This window comes from Platalea leucorodia (assembly GCF_965183815.1).
Source record: "Platalea leucorodia genome assembly, chromosome: 6".
Classification (NCBI taxonomy): Eukaryota; Metazoa; Chordata; class Aves; order Pelecaniformes; family Threskiornithidae; genus Platalea; species Platalea leucorodia.
The window spans coordinates 20,295,776-20,312,271 of record NC_138828.1 but is presented as its reverse complement, the minus strand read 5'-3'; the positions used below and the strand labels follow the sequence as shown (position 1 = coordinate 20,312,271).

Below are 16,496 nucleotides of genomic sequence, written 5' to 3'. Positions count from 1 at the left end.
GATGCCATAAAAAAAAAAGAAGCCAGCAAAAGAGGAAGAAATACTTTGCACTGCAGACTATAGCCACCTTCTCACCAACGATAGCCAGAACCAGATTGCAAATCACAGAAATGCATTGGCAATATATGCTTGAGTATGACAAACATGGTAGAGGCCCTCCATTTCCTTGCTCTTTGTCATTACACAGTGCTGTTTTCATCTTAGCTGCCTCAAAAAATGCAGCAAAACTTTTCTTACCCATTAGGCAACTACAGATGATATTTGAAATGTCTACGGCACAAAAGCAATGTAGACCCCCTGTTGTAGACTCAGGTCATTGCAACTACAACGGGCAAGCCTGAACTGTATTTATCACTCTTGCAGGGAAGTGTTACGGAACCACACTCAGTCCTGCTTTTTTTAAAGCCTGGGGAAGGTGCTGCTCTTGAAACCAGCTGCCAGCCAGCAAAGGCTACCTCACAGGTAGCACAAAGCGTCATCGTGGGCAAGACATAGGCAGCAAAAAGGAAAGGTGAAGGGACATCACTGAGACCCTGAACTAAAACCTGTGACTGAGAGCCCTTCATTGGGAAAGGGGGGGGACATTTGAGTGGAAAAAAGTGGTTGTTTTTTTTAATTAAGTACATTCATCCTACTGAATACAGGAACTTGTCATATGCTGGGTTATTTGTGACTTACTTTGGGACAGCTACCAAGCAGAAAGAAAAATTATTCTTACTTTGCACATTACCATGGCATCATAAAACTAAATGCAGAGCTGTACATGTGTTTGCTTACCTCTCCCAAGTCACCATCTGCAAGACCCTCTTTATTCAGAGCGGATGTAATCTAGAAAACAACGGAGATTTAAGTAAGTGCCCTTTTATTTTAGGGAGGCAGAGCTCTCACTGATTTCTTGGATTGCAAAATTGGCACATGTAGCTAATACGTTGCCTGCAGAACAGTTAACATGAAACTAAAGCCATTTCCTTTCCCAGCCTGGCAATGGATTTGCTGCTAAGCCCCCTGCACCTCAAGCTCTGATGGAAACAACAGCTGCTTTAAACCTTTAATTGTTAACTCAAGGGCCACAAACCTCACTAGAGCTGCTAGAAACCACAGTAAAAAATAGTATCGGAGCATGCAGGAGAAAACCCTCTGTCTGCTCTGGTTAGGGAAAATGAAGCAATGACAATCCTTGTGGAGCAGGGACCTTGTCAGGAAGCTGGGGTTTCAAGCACAGCAGGCATATGGCTGTGGGATAGGATTTTCCAAGGTATGGAAGAGTTAAAATGTCCATCTTTTACTGCTTTTCAAAGCAAATCATGACTCCAGATTCAATTAGGGCCCTCAAAAACACCAATTTAATGTATAGAGTTTAGAATACATGCAGAAAATATATTACTTTGGCATCTGGGAGCCTGGGTTTCCTAACACTCCTAATGTTATCTACTGCTTTTAGTATTGCAGGCTTTATTTTACCCTTGTAGGCTGGTTTTCATAAAAAGCTGAGCTCAAATTGCTGGAGATAGTTTTCTCTTCTTTTTTAATCATCAGTTTACAATAGAAAGGAGAAATCCAGGACTTGACTTGCATATGAGAATCACAGGTTTTAAAATAAAAACAAAACACCATGTTCTTAACAGCTTATTCTAAGAAGCTGAAATCTGTGACCCTTTTTTACTTTCCTTACCCTACCAGTAACATGAAAAACAAGTTGTGATTTAGTGAGTTTATCATCTGGGTATCACAAGTTTTCAGACAAGCTGTTCTATATTGTTTCTTGACACTAAAAAACATGGATTCAACTTCAACATGCTTCGTTGAGAAACAGTTACATGAAAACATGGTCTTGCAGTTCCCCTGATCTGTTCTTCAAACACTGAAATAATGGGGTAGGCCCAGCATTTCAGGCCACTCAATTCAGCTATGCCCATTTTCCCAGCTTCTCCCTATGCACAGGGCATATCAAACCCAGAGCAACAGTCGCAGTGGGCTCCAATCTGCATGAGGCTGCTCCACAGGACCACTACTAAATTTCAACTGGATTTTCTAATTGAGATCTGCTTTTCAAAAACAGGATTTCCCTTGCTGTGCTTGCCTTTGACTCATGCAACAAAAACTTAGAAGCTGAGGGCAAATTGTTAGCAAAACCATGATTTTTTTCTGTAACCATAATAAGTTTGCCTGGAGGCCATTTAATTCGTAACCATAATGAAATTTTTATGGAGTCACTCTTTGAAAACAAAACATTAGTTTGATGCAATGAAAATGAGTCAAACATTCAAATTCACTGAATCAGAACTGAAGAAATACTAGACAGTTTCTGGGTGCAGCACTGAAAGCAACAAAGAGCCACATTGCACAGCAGGTATCCCCCTGTAACACTGAGATAAGAATCTTCCATCTTGGAAGAAACCTCTATACTTACAAAATTGCCTCCTGGCAATCCAAATATCTGCATTTCCAAATGTAACCAGGTTTGATCTTGCTTTTTTTTTTTTTGTGTGTAAAAATGAATGGCATCCCACACAAAAGAAAGGACTATTCTAGGTTTTCCAAGGTAATTAATGAAACCCTGAAGACTGCTTACATGTTCTCCAACCAGAAAGCCTAAAATCAGATCAGATTCCATGATGCTACAGGAGAAGGATGTCACATAACAAAGTTACATGAATAGCTTGAACCAACAAATCTCAAAGCTTCTTGATGGGTGAGAATTTCAGATCAACATTGGACAGTCAGATGCAGACACGCCTCTGAAGTCTGTTACCTGCTTTGAAATTTTCATTGAACATCTGTATTGCAAGAAGATGATATAGCTAATAACCCCCACCCCCAAAAAGCAAACTACTTGCTGTAAGAATTCTGAAGTTACTCATGAGTTGTTTATCTAGACAAAATTTAAAGAGGAGAGGAAGACTTCTAGTGTCCTTTGGAACAAAGGAACTCCTTAAATAACACAACTATTCAAGTTAGCCATGTTTAAACAGAGGCTCCAGCACCATGGGTTAACAGTTGTATTATGGCTATTAGGAGAGCTGCAGCATTGACAAATACGATCCGCTGGGAAACAGACTGAAAAGAATGTTGTATAAAAATGTTTATTGTATTGAACAGCCTGTGGATACTGGTAATTGCTGTTCCAGTCCCACAGGTAAACGAGTACTTCAACCATACATAGCATCATCAACATTTTAGGCTGTACTCTGTGGATACATCCATCAGTAAAGCATTTAACACAAGCACAGCTTCCAGGCACGTTTACCTTCTTCCTCAGATCATCTTTCCTATATCCCAAGAGCTCAAGGTATTTAACACGTGAATCTTCTTCAAAGTTCACCTTTAAAAAACAAAAGTTAAAGAACATATTGCAATTAACAATTTTTCATTTTCTCCCTCACCAACTTTTTACTTGACTAGCACAAATTACCCAGTGAGAGCTAGTGACTGTGGAGACTGACTGTAATAAAGAGAACTGAAAAGGTCTTCAGTGACTTGGGCACCCGAGCAGGCTTCAATCTGGTTACTGTAGGTGAACAATCTGCTTATCTGCTTCACTTGGAAACCTCTAAATGTTCATAGTGAGCAATGAAATGCACATCTAAAGCTGTCCCAGAGCTTTATCCCTTCTCACCAGCTCCCTGTACAAAGATGTACTGATGGGGGATGTCAAAAAACACAGGATACCTTCCCCCAAGCCTTGGCTTCTGCCATAAATTCTCACGAACCCCGCAAACACCCCTGGCCCTGACGGCCCTCTTTCTTCTGGTGGGCCACTTCCAACAGCAGGGCTTATGGGTACTATTTCCACAGCCTACACTTTTGGTTCCCAGCATCTCTTCTGCTAAAATACCATAATGCGCAGAAGGAACCATTTCTGCACTGGCTTTCCAAGTCAGTAGGGAACTGCTATTATCCTGTTACCTTTAAGAAGGCCCACACGTTTTTCTCAAAGTCAGCCTGGGCCATGTCAATTTTCTTCTGGCAGTAGCTGACAAAGCCTTCGGACTGCACAGCCTCTTGCAGCTGGTTCGAGCGGGCCAGGAACTCCTTCTCTGTAACAACCTGGCTCACGTAGACATGGTGATGCTGCTGCGGCTGCTGCTCCACGCCTGGCTGTTGCTGAGACTTGGCATTCTCAAATGTAACCAGCTTGCCTCCAAACTGGAATTGAGGCACATGCAGTATGTAAAAATACAAGTACACACTGGAGTATGTATGAAAAATATGCGCATACACATAGGTATGCACATGATTTTATATAGCATATATATGCTTATTATCCAATGAACAAACATTCCTGACATCAACTCATTCATTTTTTTTTCCCACCACCCCATATTTCTGGGCATGTGAGGAGCTTGAGGGATAAGTGGCTACACATTTAAGATTTATGAGCACAGCTACTCCTGTGCCTGTTTTTTCTCAGGCAAAAGACTAACTAGAGACTGAGAACTGGAGCTGTGCGTCTGTACAGTGCCCAGCATAAATGGAGTATCTCATGATATTGCAATGCAATTACCGAAGAAACCTATGCATCATTAAATAAATGCTCAGACACGACATCTGCCCTGCTCTTGGCAGGCTGTTTACCACTTAAAAGCCTACAGAGAGATGAGAATTAAGTTGCATTATCATGTGGAGAGAAGTAAAATCAACAGAAGAAAAAAATTAGAAGGGGCTTATAATATTATTTCATTCTATAGCGCAAAGTTAATTTACACAGGCCAGTCCAATAAATGACAAAGTCAGCATTACAAAAAGCAAAAAGCCTAGCCAAGAAAAATACCAACAGCTGGCTCCTGGAAAACCAGGATGAATAAGGGAATAAACACCATTATAAAATGACACATCAGTCAGTGGCTAGGCAACATCACTTTGATGGGAGACAATTGCATTTAATTTGTGCATCAGATCGTGAATAAGCAGACATAAGATGCTGAAAATTGAGTTGTATTTCAGCAAAGAAATCCATTTCAAGTGGACAGGCTAAAATCTTCAGGAGATTCCTAGGAAATGGCCTGTGGGTCTAGAAAATAAGCCAAAGGTGGAGCCAAAGAGCAGATCACTGTGCTCTCACAAAAAGCAGGGCCTTGCCACCCTCTCACCTGGCTCCTCTGCACATCAACCAGGCATGGAGGAGCCTAGCCATGTGCTGCTCCAGCAGCAACTCTGCTACCTTGATCAGAGCTAATCTGAGTGTTCTTCACCACACTGACTCACATAATAGCTTCAAACTGTACTCAAGTCTCAAATACTTGCCCAGTTTGGTCCCATTCCCCCCTCCCAATGTATATCTGTTTACTCCAAAGCAAGCACTGCACATAAATAAAAGCAGAACCCTAATCCCAAAACAGAAAGATAAAAGTGCCTGTTGGCCACACAACACCTCCTTGTTTCTTTTTCCCAAGCATTTTTGTCACGCTTTTGCTGGCTTGCTCTCCCAAGTGCCCAGTCTGGAAGCTGCTGTGAGCATCTTCCACCACGGTGACAAAGAGGGGAAGTTCTCCCAAGGTGGAGCACATCATCAAACTCCCCTCTTCCTAAAGTGTTTTGCAGGTGCCACCGCTATCTCACTTCCTGCCTGGCCAACAATGCCAATCTCCTGCTTACCGAGAATGATGCTCCCACAGGGCGCCGGATCCATTTGGGTGGTTTCTTTAGGGGTAAAATGACACTCTGTGGGGCGGTCTGCTGGGGAAGCTGCAGGGGTGGGAGGGGCTGTCCCGTACCAAATGGATCGAGGTTCCCAAAAGATGATGAAAGCTTCGATAAGAAAAGGGGGGAAAACCAAAAGTGACATATCTCCAATAAACTAAATATAAGCATTTATTTGCACTGGATTGGTACTCCTGCAAGCAGGGCTGCAGACAGCCACGGAAGACTTCCCATGAGCCTATGTGTTTCCCCCCCCCCTTTCTGTCCACATTCTTAGCTGAACATTTGTCAATACCTGGTCAACTTGCTTCTGTCTCAAGCCATCCATGCTGCCTCCCATGATGGAGTAAACACTGATTCGCCCGTCAAAGGAAGCTGCAGACAAGACAGCGTGGTTCCTGGGACACCACTGGATATCGAAGCACCACTGTGTGTTTGTGGGCAACTCATACAGCACCTGGGCAGCAAAACCAAGTCCAACAAATCAGGGCTTTTATGAAGCACCGTGTCCAACAGCAACAGTTCTCCTGCCTGCCCTGAGACTGGTCTGCTCTTCTTGCTCCCCAGCAGCCTCCATGTCACTGTACACACTAACAGTGGGCAAACCCTGACAATCGCCAAACAGGAGATTATCACACACCACTGCTTAATTTCCTTCTCCTCCCATTAAATCTTCTGTTTAATTCACAGAGGACAAACTATGCAGGCGGGGTATATGTCTGTGCTGTCCCACTACAAGCTGTCAGCTTCTGCCGATATTCATGCTAGCTCATTCAGAGTTAATCTGGGTATCTCTACACACTACATGGAGACATGTCCAGGCTCCAAAGTAAGTCTGTTTTCGCAGGAAAACTGGAAAAGTTAAAACCTTCACTCTGGGCAGACAGCCTCTCCTGCCCTGGAACACACAAGCCCACCACTGCAGCAGACATTTAACCATAAACTAGGAGAAATTCAAAGAGCAAAATGCTAAACTGCGTCGCTGTCTCCCAGAAAACCATTTTTTATTTTTAATAAAAACATGTAGTATGCTTCATCCACATGTAAAGCCTTCCTAACAGCTCAGGATCCAGCTCAGCTAACCCATTTACCACCCTCGAGCTTTTGCACTTTTCAGCCAATGTCTAATTTTAGAAACACTTCTCCTCCAGGATCATTGCCCACTGCAGGCAAGGAGCCCTCCAGCATGCCTGAAGCCCTTCTTATGGTCTAGGGGCAAACGCTCAAGTTGTCTGAAAAAAGGATCTGCATCCCCTTTGAAAGGTATCCCCAAGGCCCACAAGGGCAGGGTGGGAACACATTCAAGCAGCTCTCACTAATGTGCCACTGTTGTAGTAACCTACAAAATCCCTCTGGTCTGGATAAAAGTTCTTAGACTTACAGAAAGAAAAAGGCAATTGCAACAGTAATCCAGCCACATCGGGCCCAAACCAAAAGAGTAGGAAACAAATACTTAGTTTAAGTGGGGCCATTTCTATCCCTTGTAATGAGAAGGGACCTTATACTTAGCAGGAGAGAAGCAGTAAGGACAAACATGCAATATCGGCAATACTAGGAAGGAATCCTGCACCACCAGAACAAGCTCAAAAGGCACATATACCAAACACAAGTACACAGGATAGGGAGAAACATCCCACAGAAGCACCATTCCTAGGAATGCAAGGACACCAACACCTGCTTTGCATTAGCCACTGTGCCACCTCTGAACAGAGATTTTTAAGTGGTGTGCGTACAATACCTCGCCTGTGTTAGGGTTGGAGCAGAGAATTTTAGCATCCTTCCCACAGCTAAGTAGCAGCTCCGAATCCGCCATACTCCAAGCAATGGCCAATATACCCCTGTGTGAAAAGTCACAACCAAAAAAAGTTTAATGTAAACACAAAATGGTGATAAATAAAAGCATATTTATAAGTTGAGTTTCTACATTAGCTGAGCATTCCACTTCAAAATGCCCTCCATGCTCCTTCCTCTTACAAGAGGAGAAATTTTTCAATGTTATCAGCACTTCATTTATTGAAGTAGATGCTTTCTATTTTCTGCATGAAGAGGCATAAAGGTGAAGCCATTGTACCTGAAAATTAAATGCAACAGTCATGTGGAAGAACCTGGACACCAATGCAACAAAATGGTTTGTTTGCCTGCAGTATCATTAACATACAGTGTGCAAAATTGTAGGTAAGGTCAGTGACTACGAAGTTTGTCAGCTTCTTTTTATTAGCAGGAGATTCAAGTCAGCAGAACCACTGGCAGCAGTTTTGGTAGAAGCCACAACACAGACTTATCGCTGTTCTCTCTCCTTAAATCAAGCGCTGGTTTTGGGCAGTAAGGAAAGTTTCACTAACAACTGAGGAGGGACGACAATTTAACAAAATCTTTCCTTGTACTCAAATTTAAGGCATTTAGGGGACTGAGGGGCAGAGAGACTGTGCATGTGAGGATGTGCCCAGGTGCACCTTCAGTCCAGTATTCAAGCAAAATCAACTCTACTACTAACTCGTTGCACCTCAGCTCCCTCTTCTTGAAAAGCACAGAAACAAACTAGCAACTTCAGTGTTTCAGCAGGATGGTGTTTTTTTTATTTTGGGGCCTGTTTCCTTCAAACCAGCAGGCCCCAAAAAGGCAAACCTTTCAGGACATAGGGTTGGCTAGTCAGCAAGCCAGCATATAACACTGCCTGCTGCTGGAATCGCCGCTTCCAACTAAGTGAGCCTTCACAGGGAACAGAGCAAGAACTGAGATGTACAAACCGGTACGCAGTCACCAACAGTGCAAACACCATGGAGCAGCAGGCTACATAAGACTCATACCTTGTATGGCTTTCTAGAACACGAAGTGGCGAGGAGGCAAATCTTAGGTCCCACATCTGAATCACAGGCAACCTGTCATCCTCCGAGGCCAAAACCATCTGGGTAGCAACATCAGGGTGCCACGCCAGGCCTGAGCAGTGCATCTGAGAGACAACATTGCGCCACAGCATAAAATAACTAAGCAGCACTAAAGGACAAAAGACAACTAGCCTAAATATATCTACATGCATGGTAAACCCCTGTTGCACGGGAATTTGCAGCTGTGTTTCTGGGCCTTACTTCTGACTGCATTCAGTTTGCAGTCTCCTTGTTTCCGTGAGTGAGGAGACTTGCAGTTAGTTTCCTAAGGTCCTCTCAAAGAGATGACTTTGTGCTGTCTTGTTCACAATCCTATATTTTAATGTAAGAAAACTGTAAAGTGCTCTGTACCAACCTTTTTCACTAATATTTTTTATTTATATTTTAATAAAAGTCATCGTTAGGCAGAGGTTATTGTCATGTGAACATTGTATCACTAGGCTACGGTCACATAATGAAGACAGCCTACTGTGCTGCTGTTATGTTAGGCAACAAATACATAAAACATTGAGAGTTACACAGTTTATCAGAATGAGTGCAGTGACCAAGCAGCTACTTCAGGAGCACCCATTTGTAAATTTCGCTTTGAACTCTTGCTACATCTTCAAAGCTTATTATAGCAATATTCCATTTAAAATATACAGAATTATACAAATACGTTACTCTCCACAAGTTCAACAGGCTCTTTTTTTACATTTACACTGCCTGAGCAGCAGGCATGGTGGTTTTCACCATATGAGGCAGTCCCCTCTGTAACCTGCTCAATGGCAACACTCGTCTGTGGTGCTCTCCACGCTCGACTGCAGCTTGCTCCCATTTCCATGTCCAGACCAGCAGAAGCACAAGCCCTATCTCCATCAGTCATCAGTGTCCTGCCAGGGCTCAGCCCTTGTGCTCATCCCACCTGCAATGCCAAGGAGGAAACCCTCTCTGCCTAAGCACTAAGTCATGACATCACCTGTTCTGCCAAACTAAATGTGCTCACCCAGAGCACATCAGCTGCAACCTCATCTCTCTAGCGCACAGAACATGTCATTTCTGACTAGCTGAATAAAAAGCTTTCTGTGGTAGACCTAAACAGATCAGTAGTGGCTTTCTCCAAACTAACTTATCATTCCGATAGGAAATCTGATTGTCTTGCCTTGCTTCAATCCGCATCTGCCTATTTTTGTTTAAAATGCTGACGATCCCTCTGCATATACATAGCTTTTAAGAGAAAGCATTAGATATTTAGCACGTCATATAAAATTGGGCCAGGCACCAGAATCTTTATGTCATGTAAGAAGGGGTGCTATGACCTGTCCCCACATGCCAAGAGGCACCCCACACCTCTCCACAAGCACCTGTGCAGCCACGCGAGAGCGAACTCACCCGGTTATTGTGGTCGCTGACTTTGATGATGGGTTCGTTCTTCCTGAGATCCCACACGGTAGCTCGGCCGCTAGGGCTGGCGGATGCCAGGATGTGCTGGACTTGCCTGTTCCATGCAATGCAGCTGATGTCCTCAAAAGGCTGTTGCACACACAGAACAGCCTGCTACAACCTTTCCATATCGGAGACTCAAAACCTATTATTTTCAGGACTTACTAAATGACAAATCTGCAAGCAGACTCATCCCTTGGTACTGTGTGTGTTCTGGTTTCCTATGCATACACGCTGTAGTGTAGAACACCTGAAAACCCCAATTTATAAGCTGCTAGTATTTCTCTAATATCTGCATTTTCTGCTTTACAATATGATACATTAGTCACTTAAAGACGACTAAGTACAACTGTCTTCAAGAACAGAAAATTACTCTATGAAAGTATATCCAGGTATATGAACTGCCCTTTTGCCTTGAATTATTAGGTTTTGACTTACAAAAAAAATATAAGTTTGCTTGGAGGAATTCTGTGGGGTTTTTTTTTTATTTCCCCAAACTGCTTATTTTTAGTCTGAGAATTAAAAGCAATGTTAACCCAGTCCTTGTTGCACTATTATTCCCATCTGTCATTAAGCATATGGACTAAAAGATTTCCCAGTCTAAAAAATTACTATCAGACATAAAAAGTCCTATACAGGGATCTTTAACTAAGGTGAGAGTCCTCCAAAATGCCCACATGATAATAAACGACTCAGACTAAACGAAGTATCCAAACCCACAGAGTTTAAACTAAAAATCTTTAAACTCAAGATTACTTCTCATTCCATTTCCTCACTTTGTTGTCTCCAAATTATCATGCAGTAATAAACTCATTTTCCAGTAACCACAAACTTCTTGTGCAATTTTGTAACAGCTACAGAAACATACATGCATTGAAACAACTTCCTCCCATTCTTCTATCTCCTTCACAGGGCACAAAATACAAAAGGCTTTTTCCCCATAGATCTTCTTTAAGAGACACAGGCTAAACACTGGCCCTTAAGTATAGCAATTAAACACTCCCTGAAACCCATGAAGGTAACTGCCAAACCTACTGCCCCATTTTCTGACTTCTCAGTAGCTGCTTTTTATCTTCCTCCTATTTTCCACAATCTGTACCTTCATGATCTTCAGATTCATGCATGCAGTGAAACATGCAGAGAAAGACTAGAAGATGTGTAATGGTTATGGATATTTAAAAAGTGGTGTAACCTGAGAGATTCAGCTTGTTATTACTTCTTGCTTGATAAAATGCAACATTTCTCAGACTAAGGGGATAGTTCAGCTTTCCCTGGCCAAATACAATGCTTTTAAAAAATAAAATCCCACCACATGAAAACATGAATCAACTGCTTGTGCAGCCAGCCAAAACTGCAGGTCTGTTGTGGATAAACACGACTGCACATGCAAGGTGGCTGCATGGGAAGCAGAGCAAGTCCATGCATGGACCTGTGCATGCTTGCACTTAGAGGCACAGCCAGGAGATGGCACTCCAGAGGCTAGAAAAGCAACAGCGTCCAGTCACCCTTGCATGGAGCTGGGAAAAAAATCACGGCTAGACACAAAGTGCAGCAAAATAGTGCTGTCAACTGACTTCCTTCCAAAAGCATTCACTGAAAGCTACTTACACTGACGCTCAGAGCGTACTGTCCTTAAGGACATGGGCTCCTGCCATATGCTTTGAATCACAGGCATGTCACAAGGAGAAAAATATCTCAAACCACACAGTCTAATAAGCACAGTACAAAAATTAAGTACCAATAGAAGGCCTGTTTTTGTTGGCCTTCAGGAAAGCCACTGGAGAACAACATGCAGGAACATATTTTTCTTTGTTTTGATACAGACAGATCTGTTGTACCAACCCTTAAGGACTGTATCTAACATTGCCAGAAACGTAGCTCGTGGCTAACTACAATTAACTGCTACCCAAGTTAGACTTCAAAAGGCTTCCCCCCCTGCCTTGAGACAGCTTTAAAACTGTATGTTTCAATGAGCTCTCAACTTAAGTGACATGCATATTTCTCATTCGTCTGCTCTGCAGTATTTAACAAACACAAATCTGGTACCTGTGTCTTCACTCCTGGCGTCATTGGCGTGCCAAAATTGTTCAAGTCCCAGATATAGATTTCAGACTCATTAGCACCAGAGGCCACCAGATTAGTCTGTAAGACACATTAATAGATGTTAAGAGTATTTTCAGCATCAGCTTTCACAGTCTTAGCTGCTGGGAGGCATCAGATCCATAGGACTCTGCCAACTTCTCCTATCAGCTCAGGATATAGCCTTTGGCTCACACAGAGCAGCTTAGGGGAAAAAAGCAAGTTTGAGATTGCAGGTAAGACTGAGTTAATGAAAAAAATCCATACACTGCACTAGACTGGCACGCCAAGACCAAACTTCCTGTTCTGTGGAGTGCTCCTCCACTGCATGGCAAACACCCACGAGGAGGATGCAGGGGCACAGCCACGGACAGGTGAATGGAAAGCAGTGACACTTCTGGGACAGGGCAGACAAGGAAGTGGTGCTGCGGCTATCACCGCCGCAGAACTTTGCTCCAAAGCTCCGGGCAGACGATGACATGCGGGGCCAGCTGGAAGGAGTGTAGCATTTGTGCCTCCAGCAGCAGACAGCATGCCTCCCACAATGAGTGCAATCATCCAGAGATGGGATGCAAAAGTCCAGGCAGGGCGGCATGAGCATAGGGCACCAAGTGCCCTTTGATCACATCCTGCGGCCGGTGACAAGCAAGTCCCGACTTCATAATGGGCAGAGAAGGAAAGGAAATGATTCAGAGAGGACACAATGAACACAGGGCGGCCTTGCTGAAAGCAAGTATGCAGGGACAGAAGTGCTATTTAGGAAACAAATTCAACTGAATTCTCTCATAGCTGGTGGGGACAAAGAAAAACCAACCCACTGTATCTAGAAGGAAGTAAACGCTCATTAGTGATGGAGGAAAGCTTGTTGGTTTTGAGAGCTCTTCTGCTAAGAGGCCACGTCGCCATATTTCCTGTTCTGTTTCCTCTTTCCAAGCAATAATACTTAGAGGTCTTGAAGATGGATCATACCCAACCCCTGAAGGAGATACCTAAAATCCGATGTCACCGGAAATATGAGTGAGAGCACGTAAATACTCCCTGTGTGATGAGAACAATATTGGCACAGTATGTGGGAGCTAAAAAAGGAGACTGGCTAAAAACACCACAGAAGACCACCTCTACTTTACATGTAAGCTGAACTAAGAAGACCTACTAAATTGACAACATAAACTGACAAGGGGAAGGAATGAACTAGACACCTTAAAGTCTTTCATTCCCTATCCTGAAATGCCAGTAACAGGACAAGTTTTTCCTACTAAATACAAACAGACACTCAAACACTGAATTTAATTCATGGTTTTCAGGGGAGGGGAAAGGGACAGAAACATTTGAGGTTACAAGTTAAGACAGGCCACTCGTCTATGACTGTATGTGATGAAGAACAGCAGAAAACCAACCTGGAACATGTTGACATCAAGCGCTCTCACTGGTCCTGTGTGCTTGTCTTTCTGGGCAATTATTACTTCAGTGTCTCCAGCTATGATTTTGGCTGGGTCATACAGAATGATATTTCCGTTTTCACCTCCAGCAATCAGGACTCCAGAGACTCTCTCACCCGAGGTCATGCTGTGCGGTCCCCAGATCAGCTTGTGGTACCTGTAAGACACAGACGTCCCCTCAGTCTACAACCATCCATCGCCAGCTCCACATACACTGATGCACCCCATTTTGCTCACCCCCCTAAAGCCTCCAGACTGCTGCTAACAGGCAGAGCAGACAGAGAGCACAAAAGCACTGCCTGCATTTCTCCTCAAGGATACTTACAACCCCTTCTGTCAGAAAGACAATGTGTCCCAATTCTGACACAGGGTCACAACATGCCCAACCAATAACCTGGTAACCGGTAACATCTCTCATCTCCTGGCTGCAAAATCAGGTAAGTGCTCCCAACTGAAGGTGATTTTGAGCTCACCTTCGCAAAAAAAAAAAAAAAAAAGGAGTAATCAAAGTAAGGACTATAAGCCCATCCAACCGCAGCCTGGAGGTAAACCTCTGCTATTTGCAAGCAGCTCTTCATACAAGAGAAGAAAAAGGTAGAACTAGAAAAATTCCAAATCCTTTTCCATATCTGTGCTTCTGGATGTGCAAGCGTTTCATCTGCTGTACCGGAGGCTCAGCAAGTAGTTTATTTGCAGACACGTGTCTCTTGGACCACAATCTATTTTCCAGGCTAAATCAAGAGGAATTAAACATACTTCCAGAAATGAAGTATTTTCACACCATCTGCAAATACTCAAATTTCCTTCAACTCAATGAACTTGCTGCATAAGCAAAACAGCATTCCTGTGCGTTCAGCCATGCAAAGAATGAATTTCTTCTACATAAAGTGACACACTGTCACATATCAGCTCTTATGCAAGCAGAAAGCAAACCCATATTAACTGGAAGGTGGCAAGGAGTTACTTTAGCATTCACCACGTTATTATTAATGTTTGTTATCTCTGGACAACCTTCAAGTAATTTCTTTAAATCACAGCAACTTCAGCATGAAAAAATACATGCTGCAGAAAGCTAGACAAAGAGCATATGCTGGGTGAGAAATACTGTAACAGCCAAGTGCTCAGTCTCCTAGTGCAGTGTTCAGATTACAGTGGGCGCTCACCAAAGAACGATGCTACAAATGGAAATTGGTCTGTGATATCAGACAGACCCTTTCCCTGCGTACAATTTTTTTTTTTCTGCACCTAACTATGCAAGGTTATGAGAAATGGAGTGACTGGCGGGGTTGTCCAGGCACTAGTATTACACCACCAGCAAGATTCAACAGGACTTAAGACAATCCAAAATGAAGGCAGAAAACTGTGAGGAACAAACACCAGAGTTAACCGTGCAATTACTTTCCTCTTGCCCTTTGCTCTTTCCAAGATAAAGCATGGGTCTATAAAAGCAGTGCAAAACTTTCCTTGGAGGACAATTAACAAAACTTGCTGCAGGATTTATCTTTTGTGGGTTTAATCACCTGGACATTTCCATTTGCTGCAAACCAAAATAAAGCCTGACATATACATTGCTAGCTGGGGCACTTCTTATCTTTAACAAAAAACCACAAAAAAACACAAAAAAAATCAGCTTCCTTTGTAATGCATTTTCTGAGGCAAAGTCAAGTTCTTGTGTTGCTCACCAAGGGAAGTACTTTCAAAGGAGCACTGCATCCTGGCTATAAAGAGTGTTTTTTGAAATTCAGTAAGCAAATGTCACTTGGCAAGCCTTGAAAAATCTCAATCATAGTTAAAATAAGGTAGAACAAGGAAATTTTAAAAGATCAGACACCTCATCCTACTCTCAGCAGGTCAGTAGGACGTGTTAACATCAGCTTTGCCCACAGTGCAGGGCATTAAACAAAGACTGCGGCTGTTCCTCATAAGCCTCACGTACTAAAACAGGGACAACTGCAGGGCACAGATTGCGAGCTGCCTGCCAGCACAACTGCTCTGCCAGCCCCACGAATCATTACAGCAAAACTGACATGGCACAAAGCCAGCAGGCTAACACCTTGTGCTTCCTCCTGCAAAAACTACCACAACCGTTATTTACCCAAATCAGGAGAGCATCCCTAAGGAGGGTCACAATCTTATTGTGTGCAAATGCAGACAATTTCAACCCTTCTTAAGTTGTTTATAGGCAACACTTAACCTCTAGGAACCCAACAAACTGCATTTGTCAGGAACTTTAGGAAACAGTTGTAGGTCCTTAGGTCTTGAAGTTATGAAGACTCAAGTCCAACTAATTTCTACTCATGTCAGAGGTGAGGGAGATGGCAATTGCTTCTCTAGAAGTGTCACAATCTCACTCGAACATACTGGCAAAATGCTGATAATAGCCTGCACCTCCAGTCATGTTGTTTCAGATCACCAGGGGAAAGAGTGGTTATGCTGACACTGTAGCTGGTATGAAAAAGTCACGGATCTAATCCATTGGCAATGAAATTTTTCACTTTTTCTACCCACAGAAACATCCTACACTTCCATCTATGTTGTTTCAGCTCACCCACAATGACCAGTAGCCACTGGACAAGCCATCAGAGAGCTGCTACAAGTGCTGCCAAGATGGAAATTAGACACTCTGATGCTAACAACATTTCTTTGGACAAGCACATGGTAAGGAAGTAAGAGCTAAGTGGAGTTGTACAGTTGGGAACTTGGCTTCCCAGCTGCGGCGTGAGGTACGATGCTACACACACAACATGACCCAGTTTCCTTATGTTACAGGAGTCTCCCTGAAATACCTAAATGCAAACAGGATGGGGCAATGTGAAAAGTTGCCACTGCATTTTCATAATTTCACATTTCCTTCTGTTCTCTGGAGAATCCCAGAGGCTCCTCAAGATAAATGGTCTGCATACATATTCAGACCTACCAGTCAATGTCAGCTTTTTAGGTTTATGTCAGAGCATGAGCTGCTTGCAACTCCTTGAAGCCCAAGCTCACTGCCTTCACAATGACACTTCACTGTCCCACAACATCAATGGCA

General features: G+C 43.2%; 1 protein-coding gene across 8 annotated transcripts in view; it reads right to left on the bottom strand.

Moving 5' to 3' along the window:
• The window catches only part of SEC31A (SEC31 homolog A, COPII coat complex component), a 47,098-nt gene that overhangs the window by 28,255 nt on the left and 2,347 nt on the right, over window positions 1-16,496 (bottom strand). For all 8 annotated transcript variants that reach the window (XM_082315821.1, XM_082315822.1, XM_082315826.1 and 5 more), the window contains exons 5-14: window positions 13,424-13,622; window positions 11,994-12,089; window positions 9,897-10,037; window positions 8,448-8,590; window positions 7,379-7,478; window positions 5,936-6,097; window positions 5,596-5,748; window positions 3,907-4,146; window positions 3,248-3,322; window positions 778-828 (exon numbers count right to left, since the gene is read on the bottom strand). In XM_082315821.1, the coding sequence (XP_082171947.1) occupies window positions 778-828; window positions 3,248-3,322; window positions 3,907-4,146; window positions 5,596-5,748; window positions 5,936-6,097; window positions 7,379-7,478; window positions 8,448-8,590; window positions 9,897-10,037; window positions 11,994-12,089; window positions 13,424-13,622 (1,360 nt within the window). The remainder of the gene's footprint in view (window positions 1-777; window positions 829-3,247; window positions 3,323-3,906; window positions 4,147-5,595; window positions 5,749-5,935; window positions 6,098-7,378; window positions 7,479-8,447; window positions 8,591-9,896; window positions 10,038-11,993; window positions 12,090-13,423; window positions 13,623-16,496) is intronic.